The 12,595-nt window shown below is 49.9% G+C and overlaps 1 protein-coding gene across 5 annotated transcripts; it reads right to left on the bottom strand.

Annotated features, from left to right (window-relative positions):
- Positions 1–21: 21 nt before the first annotated feature.
- STAP2 (signal transducing adaptor family member 2) lies at positions 22–9,678 on the bottom strand. Of its 5 annotated transcripts, none has more exons than XM_089905631.1 (13): positions 9,458–9,676; positions 5,771–5,842; positions 5,509–5,631; positions 3,917–3,973; positions 3,317–3,417; positions 2,701–2,835; positions 2,279–2,348; positions 2,090–2,192; positions 1,899–1,964; positions 787–929; positions 595–687; positions 438–518; positions 22–183 (listed from the first exon to the last, which is right to left on the bottom strand). In XM_089905631.1, exons 1-13 carry the CDS (start codon positions 9,557–9,559, stop codon positions 169–171), a joined length of 1,161 nt encoding a protein of 386 aa, XP_089761757.1. In that variant the 5' UTR covers positions 9,560–9,676; the 3' UTR covers positions 22–168. The 5 variants fall into 5 exon arrangements, with proteins under 5 accessions (XP_089761757.1, XP_022413003.1, XP_089761756.1 ...); XM_022557295.3 differs by having other exon boundaries at positions 774–929; positions 9,458–9,675; XM_089905630.1 differs by adding an exon at positions 7,264–7,458 and having other exon boundaries at positions 438–687; positions 774–929; positions 9,458–9,537.
- Positions 9,679–12,595: the final 2,917 nt, after the last annotated feature.

Genomic DNA, 12,595 nt, shown 5'->3' with positions numbered 1-12,595 from the left:
CAGCCAAGCCAAACACGCAGGTCCAGGGGTCACTTGAGCTTTAATTCTGGGAGGAGGGATCTGCCTGACTGATGCGCCACACTTGGAGATTGGCCCGCTGATCCCCTGCGCACTCGGCTGCGCGCTGCAGCGCCAGTCTCCTCTGCAGTTTCCCTTTCAGCTCTGCTGTCACATCTGCCAGCCCTGGGAGTGGGGAGAGGGGTGGTCCCTGAGGCTTCAGCGGCACCAGGGATTCCCCAGTCCAGGCTGTTCTCTCTTATATCCACCCAGGACCGCTGCAGAATTTTCGGGGCCCAGCATAAAATGAAAAATGTGTTCAGTGGACATGAGGAATTTCAAGATGGACACAGCAGAGCATTAAACCAAGCGTGGAGGTCACCCATGTGTGACTACACGGGTCCCCCGCTTGTGAAGCCCACCCTGCATTGACCCCTTACCTGTGGTCGGGGAGGAGAAAGCCTGCGCTGAGCTGACTGCCAGCTTCCTGGCCAGGCCACTGTTGAGGCCTTTTTTGGGCTCTGGTGGAGAAGGTAGATGAAGGCTGAGGCTGGCTCTTGGCTGGATGGGAAAGGGGCTGGGAAGAGGGACCCCTACCTGACTTGGGCACAATGGGTGGCTTTGGAGGCTTTGCCTGAAACATGGCCAACTTCCTGGGCTTCGGGACAACTGGTCGACTAGGGGAAGGCACTGCGTGGACAGAGATGTGGCATGTCACATCCAGTCGTTAGCCCGCTCCTCATTTCCAACTCTCATCCACCCCGGCCGCCACCCACCGTCCCCGTTCACGTAGTTGGCAGCTGGGTCATCTCCAATGGGGATCACATAGTTCTCATCCTGGTTCAGTAGTGGGGGCAGCTTGTCCTGGCTGGACACAGGCGTGATGGACGAGGGAGGCATCTGCTTAGGGCCACCGCTAGGGGGTGCAGGACCTGGTGGGAAACTGTGGTCACTGTCAGGGCCCACGTGGTGCAGAGACACCTCAGGATGAGGATGTGTGTGCACACCTCGTTGCATGCATGTGTGTCTGTGCCCGTACCCGTTCATGAGTCTGTGTGTGTGTCCCTGTGTAGCATATACATGGACACTGGGTGAATTTGCAGAAGTTGAATATATGCAAAGGGTTTATACACACGTGTGTGCATGACATCGCATGGATGCTAAGGTATGTGCTTGGCCGCTTGTCTGTATTAGTGTGTGCACTAATTTAGTGTATGTGTAAAAGTCTGAATTTGTGCTCTTGAGTGGGTATGTCTGCATCTGTGTGTACGTACGTGATTGTGACGTGAGGTATGTATATGTGTGCTACATGGGACTGGAACTGTGTGACACCTGTATTCATGTATGTGTGCAGCTACTATCTACATAGGAGCTTCTGATTATGCAGGTGGACACACACAGGTTTGTGTTCATGAGTGTGGCATGTATATATGTATGTATACTTGGGCCCATCATGCACGTGGGGTCCGAAGCATCTGACCAGCCCAGGGAGAACTATACTGCTCACTCCACAGACCTTTCCAGTCTCTTGCTTCGTAATCGGGACTACCTCCCACCCTGATTTCCCATCTCTACCTACTGAAATCCTTGGGGACCTTCAGCAAACAGCCCCTCCTTCAGGAAGACTCCCCTCTACTCTAACCTGCCTCCTCTTCTCCCAGCTCTAGGTGCCGCGCCTTCCCCCACACCCTCCAGCCCCAGGTTCGACTCCTCAGGGCTGGGACTGTCTGTGCCCAGCCATGCCCGCCCCCTCCATAATCTGGAAGCCCCTGGAGAGCAAGGTCTGGGTAATTTCTCGGCCCCTGCAACTCTGGGTAGAAGATTGGGCACAGGTGGCGCCATGAGGTTCCTAGGTCTTTCCCCACTCTGCCCCAGTGGCGACCGCGGGGACAGGGCATCACCTGGGCCGGGGGCCGAGGGCGCCACCCACACACTCTCGCCATTCTCTTTATCCGCCTCCACGTAGCCTGGAACAGAGAGGGCGGCCTGGAGGAGGCACGGCGGCTGGGGGCTGACCCAAGGGTGTCCGGGTCGGGGAGGGGGCGGGAGAGGCGTGGACTGGGCCCCCAGAGTTCCCTGAGGCTGCACCAACCAATCACTTTCTCGTAGTCATCGTTCAGCAGGAAGGGCATCAGCTTCTTATTGGAGTGCGACACGAAATAGTTGACCACTGCGTCGAGCGAGGTGCAGGAGAACTGGGGTCAGATAGGGGACGTTATCAGGGCTGGCGGGGAAAGGGAGCAGACCTTTGCAATACCCGGGACCCGGGCCCAGCGCTCACCGGCTCCTCCACGTCGATCACGTACTTGGGGCCCTCGCGCTTCACTCTGTAGTGCCGGACCACCGGCGTCCTGCAAGGGCAGGGGCGAGTGAGTGGCCTGGGTGAGGACAAAAAATGGCCTGCCCCTCGTCCGGGCCCCGCCACCATGGAGGGCCCAACCCCGACTTGCTCCCCTGCACACTGACCACGCCACATCCTGGCGTGGGTCTCTGCAGGGGACCAGGCCCTCGAAAGACTCCACCTCCTAGAAAAACCCTGCGCCTGGTCCTGGCATAGCCCCCCAGTAGGACCGTCCTGTATGGATTCCATCCCGGGAGGCCCCGCCCCCGGCTCCACATTCTGCCTGGCCCCGCCCCTATATATGACCACACCCCCACACCCGACGCCCCTCCCACCCCGGCGCCGGGGCCACGCATGCGCACCCGTTGAGCGTCTGGAGCGTGCTGACCGACACTCCGCCCGCGCCGTCCCCGCTGGGCCGGAGCAGCAGGTTCCCGCACTCGGGGTGGCGCTCCAGGAGCAGCTGAGCCTCCAGCCGGCTCACTTTCAGGAAACACCTAGGGCGGGCCGCGTCACTCACCAGGACAGGCCCCGCCCCCAGAGACACAGCCACGCCCTCCCCACGTAACCCCGCCCCTGGGCACCCAGCCTTGCCCTCCCGTCCACGACCTGGTTCCTGGAGACCCTGCCTTGCCCTACCCCAGGCCCAGGCTCTGCCTCCGGAGGCTCAGGCTATCCTGCGGCCACACAGGCCAACACTCAGAGACCCATACCCGCCTCCCAGACACCTATACCCTCTCCTGGAAAACTTGTCCCGCCCCCAGGCACCTAGGCTCGCCCATGGAGATCCAGGCCCGCCCCCAGGCAGCTAGACCCGCCCCAAACACCCAGTAGGGCTCCCAGCTGTGAGACCTAATCCCCGCCCCTGCCCGGATGCAGTCTTACGCTCAAGACCCAACACCTGGAGACCCCACTCACTGCCCTCTCCGGCTCCATGCTGTCCAGCCCGCCACCATCCAGGAGACCCTCGGCACTTACGAGGGCATCTCGAGCGCACGTCGTGCCTCTTCTTTGGCCAGGACCTCGGCCATCATGTACAGGTGTCCGGGCAGCAGGTTCAGGTTAGACGGGACACGGAGCTGCGGGGGGCATTGGGGCGTCAGGGAATGGGAGGCTGTGACTATGTCACAGAGGGGCAAACTGAGGCCAGAGTGCGGATACAGCCAGGATGGGAACCCAGGTCTGGGGGCTCCAGAGCCACCTGACACCTCAGGGGCAAAGAGGGCATAGAGAGGACTTCGGTGATGAGGAGGACAGAGCAAATGCTAGCATGTAGGGTCTCAAACTCAACGGCCTGCAGGGGGCAGACTGGGAACAAATGAGTAACCTAGAAATCAGGAATGTTTACTAACACTCCTGCTTTTTAAGTGATAGCAGCTGTCTTAAATTTATAGCACTTTGTTGGCAAAACAAAAGACGTTTATGGGCTACATCTGGCTCATAGGCCGCCAGTTTGTGACAAGTTTGCTATACTGGAGAGGTTTGTTTGGGGAATGAAGGTTGGAAATTAAAAAGAGGATTTCCGAGCAGGCCTAGTGGGGAATGGGGGAGAGAGGGGCCGAGGACGACCACTCTTACCTCCACCGCCGTCAGGATGAAGCCTTTCCACATCTCCCGAGACTCCAGACTCTCTACCTAAGGAGGGAAAGAAAAAGATTTTGTGTCGATGAGCCTCGGTCTAGTCATCTGTGAAATGGGAGTGAGGAATAAGAGTCTCTGTGTCCAAGGGCTGTTTTGAAGATTAAATGAGCTTGAACAGGTTAATTTAGAATGAGGTCTGAATATAAGTTCTTAGTAATGTGGGGTACTGTTATTCTTTAATGTTATTACATCAACATTAAAAAAAAACATAAGTCAGATCATGTATCTCCTATGCTTGAAACCCTCCCTTGACTCCTACCTCCCTCAGGGTAGAAGCCCAGGTCCTCCTGGTCACCCACAGGCCCTGTACAACCTGCCCCTTTCCCCCCTCCCCAACCCTCATTCCCTCCCTCTCTCCCCCTCTTTCACTCTGCTCCAGCCACAGGGGCTTTATATATATATATATATATATCTCACATCTTCTTTATCCACTCATCTGTCAATGGACATTTATGTTGCTTCCATGTCTCGGCTATTGTAAATAGTGCTGCAGTGAACATTGGGGTGCATGTATCTTTTCAAATTATTGTTTTCTCCCGATATATGCCCAGGAGTGGGATTGCAGGATCATATGGTAGCTCTATTTTTAGTTGTTTAAGGAACCTCCATACTGTTCTCCATAGTGACTGCACCAATTTACATTCCCACCAATAGTGTTAGGAGGGTTCCCTTTTCTCCACACCCTCTCCAGCATTTATTATTTGTAGACTTTTTGATGATGGCCGTTCTTGTGTGAGGTGGTACCTCACTGTAGTTTTGATTTCCTTTTCTCTAATAATTAGCGATGTTGAGCATCTTATCATGTGCCTCTTGGCCATCTGTATGTCTTATTTGGAGGAAGGTCTGTTTAGATCTTCTGCCACTTTTTGATTCGGTTGTATTTTTTTTTTTTTTTGATATTGAGCTGTATGAGCTGTTTGTATATTTTGGAGATTAATCCCTTGTCAGCCACATCGTTTGCAAATATTTTCTCTTATTCTGTAGGTTGTCTTTTCATTTTGTTTATGGTTTCCTTTGCTGTGCAAAATCTTTTAAGTTTAATTAGGTCCCATTTGTTTATTTTTGTTTCCATTACTCTAGGAGGTGGATCCAAAACGATATTGCTGCAGTTTATGTCAAAGAGTGTTCTGCGTATGTTTTCCTCCAGGAGTTTTACAGTATCCGGTCTTAAATTTAGGTCTTTAATCTATTTTGAGTTTATTTTTGGGTATGGTGTTAGCGAATGTTCTAAGCGCAGGGATTTTTAATTGTCTTAGTCACTGCCTTGGCACTAGAAGAGGTGCCAGTAATGTTAGCTGAAAGATTGGATGATGGCAGTGATGGTCTTTGTGGATCAGATCTTGTTCTGGGCACTTTACATATATTATCCCACTTTTCAGTTGAGGAAACTGAGGCCCAGAGAGGTTAAGTGACTTGCCCAGTGTCACCAACCCAGTGGTAAACTTTTTGTGACTCCATGCTACTATGTGTTAATTGTGGGTGTGACAAGAAGGAAGGGTCTCCTACCAGCCCCACCTTAAGACACCTACCTTGAACTTGATCTCCTGGTTCTGCAGGACCAAGCAGAAGTGGGTGCCACGGTCATGGGAGCTCCCCCGGGGAGCTTCATCTGTGAGCTTCACAAACATTCCTAGGTCTAGCTTCTCCATATGCTGGGGGCACAGTAGACAGGGTCTGAGCACCAGGCCTGTGGCCCCTCAGGCCCCCTGTCTTAGACATACCATCCATGTCCTCTGCTTGGTCCCTGGGGTCAAGGTGGGCCAATTCTTGAGCCTTCATTTCCATCCTTACCTGGGAGTCCCGATTGCTACTGTAGAAATAGAGAGTCAGGCCCTGGAGGCCTGCCCAGAACTTCTTGTAATCCTGTGGACCAGAGTTGGAGAAAGAGAAGGAGGTGAGGTGGCGAGGCTGGGTACCTCCATCATCGTCTACCTCAGGACGTTTGCACTGGCTGTTCTCTCTGCCTGAACACTCTTCTCCCAGATCTTTACGTAGTTTCATTCATCACCTGCTTTGGGTCTGTGAACAAGTGTTGCCTTCTAGGGGAGGCCCTCCTCATCCATGGCCCGGCTTCTGGGGATCTGTTACTCTCAGAAAGGACCAAAGGGAACCTACAGGGGTAGGAGCTTTAGGAGTAATTTGTGCTAACTCACTTTATGGTTTTCCATGCATCCACCCACTCATCCATCTGTTCCACCCTCCCATCCTTCCACCCTCCCATTCACCCATACATACATATAACCCCCTGTCCCCTTATCCACCCTGTAAATATTAACATCTCCTAGGTGCCAGGCACTGGGCTAGGCGCTCAGTCTACAGTCAGAATTTCACAAGGCTCTGGACACTAGAAGGTCTGCAGATTCAGGATTTCCCCCTCAGTGTTCTGAATTCCAAATGTCCTAGCTCTCTGGAGGCCGAAGGGGCTGATACAAATCAGATTATAAGATTCTAGAATTTGTTTTTCACCAAATATTCCCTGAGCACCTACTCTGCGCTCAGCTCTGTTGCAGGCAAAATAATAAATGGGGCATGGCTTCTTTTTCTAAATAGATGATGTTTTGGGAATTCCCTGGCGGTCCAGTGGTTAGGACTCCGTGCTTTCACTGCAGGGGGCACAGGTTCCATCCCTGGGGGTGAGGGGTGGGGGTGGGGACTAAGATCCCGCAAGCTGCATGGTGCGGCCAAATAAAATAAAATAATGATGTTTTAGAAAGATAGAGAAAGCATAGATACTTAAATCCTCCAAAGAAGAGAAATTAACACCCTCAGGGAGGGATAGATCCTGGACCAAGAGATCACAGAGGAGGAGAGAAGCCCTCCAACTGGGAAATCTGGGAAGACTTCCTGAAACAGGAGGTACTTTAATTAGTCCATAATGATAATGAGGGTAGCTCTTATATTGACAGCGATCAAGCATCCATCAATCCACCTATCAATTCATCCATCTGCCTACCCATCCATTCATCCAGCCGCACATCCATCCATTCATCCTTTTTATCAACTTATGTACTCACCCACACATCCATCCACCTGCTGACAAGCATACCTCATTTTATTGCACTTCACAGATATTCTTTTTTTTTCTTTTTTACAAATTGAAGATTTCTGGCTACCCTGCTTTGAAGAAGTCTTTCGGCGCCATTTTTCCAACAGTGTTATTTTAAAATTAAGGTACGTACATTGTTTTTTTAAGATAGAATGCTATTTCACACTTAATAGAGTACAGTCTAGTGTAAACATAAATTTTATAGGCACTGGGAAGCCAAAAAATTCATATGACTCACTTGATTGCAATATTTGCTTTATTGTGGGACTTCCCTGGTGGTCTAGTGGTGGGACTCGGTGCTCCCATTGCAGGGGGCCTGGGTTCAGTCCTTGGATGGGGAACTAGGTCCTGCATGCCACAACTAAGAGTTTGCATGCTGCACCTGAGAAGCCCGCCTGCCACAGCTGAGGATCCCACATGCTGCAACTAAGACCTGGCAGCAGCCAAAATAAATACATACATACATACATAAATACGTAAATACATACATAAATAAATAATATATATTTGCTTTATTGTGGTGGTCTGGAACCAAACCTGCAGTGTCTCCGAAGTATAGCTCTATGTATCCATCCATTCACCTATCTGTCCCTCCACCCAGTCACCCATCTGTCCATCCATAGGTACATACTACATATATACATTTTACATTTATTGAAGACCTACTATGTGCCAGGCACTGGGAATACAGCAGTAAGTGATTAAACTCACATGGTCAGACCTACTTTGTCATGCACCAGCTATGTGCCATCCATTGCACATTGTTCAAGCTATCTGTGCCTCAGTTTCCCCACCTATAAAATGGCAATAATAATGGTGCCTGCCTGGGACTTCCCTGGCAGTCTAGTGGTTAAGACTCCGGGCTTCCACTGCAGCGGGCACAGATTCGATCCCTGGTCCAGGAACTAAGATCCCACATGCCTCTTGGCATGGCCAAAAAAAAAAAAAAAAAGGTACCTGCCTCAGAGACTGCTGTGAGAATTGGGTGAATTAATACATGCAAAACGCTGAGTCAGATCCTTGGCATGTTAAGAGTTATCCCTTGGGACTTCCCTGGTGGTGCAGTGGTTAAGAATCTGCCTGCCGATGCAGGGGACACGGGTTCGAGCCCTGGTCCGGGAAGATCCCACATGCCATGGAGCAACTAAGCGCGTGTGCCACAACTACTGAGCCTGCGCTCTTAGCCCACAAGCCACAACTACTGAGCCCGTGTGCCACAACTACTGAAGCCCGCTCCGCATAGAGCCCGTGCTCCGCAACAAGAGAAGCCACCGCAATGAGAAGCCCGCGCACCGCAACAAAGAGTAGCCCCCACTTCCCGCAACTAGAGAAAGCCCGCGCGCAGCAACGAAGACCCAATGCAGCCAAAAATAAATTAAAAAAAAAAAAAAGAGATATCCCTCTTCTGTAACCATGCCTATGGCCTTGTCAACCCATTTTATTTTTTTCGTTTTAATTTTAATTTTATGTTTTTGGCCTCACGGTGTGGCCTGTGGGATCTTATTTCCCCAACCAGGGATAGAACCTGCGCCCCCTACAGCGGAAGTGTGGGATCTTGACCATTGAACAACCAAGGGAGTCCTTTTTTTTTTTCTCTCTCTCCATTTTATAATAGAGAAAACCGAGGCACAAAGATGCAGAGTCACTTGTACACGGCGTGGGAGTCAGGACCGCGCGGAGCAGGGATGTGAACTTGGGTCTCATCCTCTGGGGCCCTCGTGCTCTTTCTTAACCCCTGAGATCTCCTGCCTCTGGATGCTTTCTAGGCTGGGGAGGATTTGGATGTGTGGAGGCTGAAGGACGGGAGGAGGAAACTGCCAGGGCAAAGGCAGAGAAAAGCCTGGTTGGTTTGCGTCCTGGTAGGAGGTGAGTATGCAGATGAAGAGGGCGATGGGCCTCAGTGGGAACCAGGCTGGGCTTTATTCTGAGAGGGACACACACACACACACACACACATTGGGCCCCTGGCCAGTATCTGGTTCTGTGGGACGTAGTCCCCATTAATTCTCACTGTCCCTCCTCACAATCTGTACTGACTTTGACCCCTGGATCTGAAGTTCACAGAGTTAGCTCAGGGCGGGGGGGGGGGGGGGGGGGGGAGGTGGGGGAATCAGAAGACTCCCCATTTCCTGGAGTAAAGTCGCTGATCCTGTTTGTATCCGAGAGAGACATAAAGAGACCAAGACAGAAAGAGATGGAGCCAGGCAGGGAGAAATACAGAGAAAGAGAAAGAGCTCAGGTCAGAATCAGAGACACAGAGAGAGACAGAGACAGACAGACAGAAGAACGTAACCTTTCCCAGCCCCCAGTCCATGCCCTGCCCCACCCAGCACCCACCGCATTATCCTGGACCAGCTGCGGAGGTCTAGGGTCAGAGAGGTGGTGCACCTGCCTAGGCCGCCCAGCAGCGCCAGCTCCCTGGCCCGTCTTACCCAGTCTCGGGGTCCCTTCTTCTCCAGGAAGCTCTCGTGGTAGTGTGAGGGCAGGCTGCTCTTGGGCTTGGGAGCCCGGGGTGGCCTCAGGGCCAAGGCCATGGCGGGCCGGGTCTTTGGCCTGGCCTCTCCCTCCAGTGGGTGCCCCGGCTGAGCCAGGAAGCAGAGAAACAGGTTCCAGGGGAATTTCCTCTCTTCTGTCAGCTCCCGAGCTCCCTCCCCTGCCAGGGCTGGATGGGGGCTGGGCCTGGGCAGGTCCCGATATCTTAGGGAAATCCCCTCCTCTCTGGTGCCCAAAAGAGGTCAGGGAGGCCTGGGTGGAGTAAGGGAACAGAGGAGAGAGCTGCTGGGAGCTGTCAGTGCCAGGGCATCAGGAGGGGGACCTGCCTAAGCAAAGGCCTGGAAGGGAGAGAACGGAGTCTGGTGCCAGAGTGGTGAGGGGATGAGACCAGAGAGTGATACAATGTCCAGGAAGCCCATTAGGCCACCTGGACGTTAGAACAATCTTGTTTGTATCTACCAAAAATCTTGCAGGGATTTTGACAGGAATAGCACTAAACCTGTGTATCAGTTGAGGGAGACTTGACATCTTTTATGTCCTGTGTTGAGTCTTCCAACCCACAGACATGGTCTTTCTCTTCCTTCCTTCCTTCCTCCCTCCCTCCTTCTCTCTCTTTTTCTTTCTTTCTTTCTTTTCTCTCTCGCTCTCTCTCTTTCTTTCTTTCTTTCTTCCTTAGTAATTATAAACACCATTGTACTTTTAGTTCCAGTTTTCACGTTCATTGCTAGCATACAGACATGCCATTGATTTTTGTGTGCTGATCTCTTATCCTATAACCTTGCTGAACTAACCCACTTCTTAGTTCAAGGGGCGTTTTTGGTAGATTTCTTGTGATTTTGTACACAGGCCATCATGTCATCTGCAAATAGGGTTAGTTGCATTTCTTCCACCTTTCCAATCTGTATGCCTTTTATTTCCTTTTCTTGTCTTATTGTGCTGGCTAGCACTTCCAGGACTCTGTTGAATAAGAGTGGTGAGGGTGGACATCTTTGCCTTGTTCCCAGTCTTAAGGGGAAAAGTGGGATTTCCCTGGCAGTCCAGTGGTTCAGACTCCATGCTTCCACTGCAGAGGGCACGGGTTCAATCCCTGGTCGGGGAACTAAGATCCCACATGCCACATGGCGTGGCAAAAGAAAAAAACGTGTTCCCTCTTTCACCATTAAGCACAATGTTAACTGAAGTTTTGTAGACGTGCTTCTCCAAGTTGAGGTAGTTTCCCCTCTGTTCCTAGTTTGCTGAGAGTTTTTATTATGAGTGGGTGTTGAATTCTGTCAAATGCTTTTTCTGCATGAATGGATACATTCTTATGATGTTTCTTCTTTAGCTTGTGTGTTAGTTTTCTGTGGTCGATATAATAAATTATCACAAATTTAAAGGCTTAAAACAACACAAATGTATTATCTTACAGCTCTGTAGGTTAGGAGTCCTACGTAGATCTCACAAAGCTAAAATCAGGGTGTTGGCAGGGCTGTTTTCCTTTCTGAAGGCTCAAAGAATGAATCTATTTCCTTGCCTCTTCCAGCTTCTAGAAGCTTTCCTCATTCCTTCCTCCATCCACAAAGCCAGCAACTGTGGGTAGGAACCTCACATCATATCACTCTGAATTTCTTCCGTAGTTATCTCTTCCTGACTCTCTTCCATTTTTAAGGACCCCTGTTATTACATTGGGCTCAGCAGATAGTCCAGGATCATCTCTTTATTTTATTTTTATTTTTAAAAATTAATTAATTTAGGCTGCGCCAGGTCTCAGTTGCGGCACGTGGGATCTTTTGTTGTGGTGGGCGGGCTTCTTAGTTGCGGCATGCATGCGGGATACAGTTCCCTGACCAGGGATTGAACCCCGGGCCCCCTGCATTGGGAGTGTGGAGCCCTACCCACTGGACCACCAGGGAAGTCCCAGGATCATCTCTTTATTTTAAAGTCAGCTGATTAGCAACTGTACTTCCATCTGCAACCTTAAATCCCCTTTGCCATGTAACCTAAGTATTCACAGGCTCTGGGGATTCAGACATGGACACCTTCAGGGAACCACAGTCTCTTAAATATGGTGGAAAACACTGACTGAATTTGGCATACTGAACCAGCCTTGCACCCCTGGAATAAACTTCACTTGGTCATGATGTATATAATTCTTTTTATGTATCGCTGAATTCTATTTATTAATATTTTGGTAAGGATTTTTGTGTTTGGATTCATGAGGTATATCCTGTAGTTTTCTTTCTTTGTACTCTTCTTATCTGGTTTTGGTGTCAGGGAGATGCTAGCTTCATAAAATGACTTGGGGAGACTTCCCCGGTGGTCCAGTGGTTAAGACTTTGCCTTCTAATGCAGGGGATGCAGGTTCGATCCTTGATCAGGGAGCTAAGATCCCATATGCCTCGCGGCCAAAACAACAAAACATAAAACTGAAGCAATATTGTAACAAATTCAATAAAGACTTTAAAAATAGTCCACATCAAAAAGATCTTTAAAAAAAATGAATTGGGAAATATTCCCTCTTCAATTTTCTGGAAGAGAATATGTAAAATGGTATTAATATTTCTTTGAACCTTCATAGAATTCTCCATCTGGGTCTGGAGATTTCTTTTTTGGGACTTTTTTTTTTTCTCCCAAGCAAATGAATACTTTTATTAGCATGGTAAAAAATATTTTTTTAAACACATAGGGTAAAAAACATTTTTTTTAAACACATAGGGTTTTGACCTCAAATACTTGCCAGGTCTGCTACAGAAATTAACGTGTAGCTAAAGAATTTATGAATCTTGAAGATACCTAGTTCCTTTTTGGGGACTTTTAAAATTACAAATTCAATTTCTTTCGTAGTTATAAGGCTGCCTGGACTTTATACGCATAGCAAAGAATAGCCTTTGGAATCTGCTCAAGAACTGTGTGGTCTGGGCAACCTCTTCATCTGCTGAACTGTCTGGTAATGTTGATTATACTATCTGCCATATAGGGGTGCTGTAAATGGTTAATGGTTAATAAGGTCACAGCAGTTAGGTTTTTTTTTGTTTTTTTTAAAAAATATATTTATTTATTTATTTTTGGCTGCGTTGGGTCTTTGTTGCTGTGCATGG

The sequence above is a fragment of the Delphinapterus leucas genome, unplaced genomic scaffold, assembly GCF_059928025.1.
Source record: "Delphinapterus leucas isolate spDelLeu-1000000601 "Yukka" unplaced genomic scaffold, BTC_Dleu_Yukka2 spDelLeu_asBTCV2_sq25, whole genome shotgun sequence".
In the NCBI taxonomy this organism is placed as follows: Eukaryota; Metazoa; Chordata; class Mammalia; order Artiodactyla; family Monodontidae; genus Delphinapterus; species Delphinapterus leucas.
The sequence above is the reverse complement of the archived record's forward strand: the minus strand, read 5'-3'. Positions and strand labels throughout refer to the sequence as shown.

Bases quoted from the DNA above. Each gene is read 5' to 3' on its own strand.
- STAP2 (XM_089905628.1), bottom strand. From the start codon at position 9,559: ATGGCCTTGGCCCTGAGGCCACCCCGGGCTCCCAAGCCCAAGAGCAGC. The intron at 3,974-5,508 runs GTAGGTGTCTTA...TTCCCTCCTTAG, and splicing joins ACCAGGAGATCAAGTTCAAG to GTAGAGAGTCTGGAGTCTCG. The intron at 930-1,898 runs GTGATGCCCTGT...GTTTCCCACCAG, and splicing joins GCCCTCGGCCCCCGGCCCAG to GTCCTGCACCCCCTAGCGGT.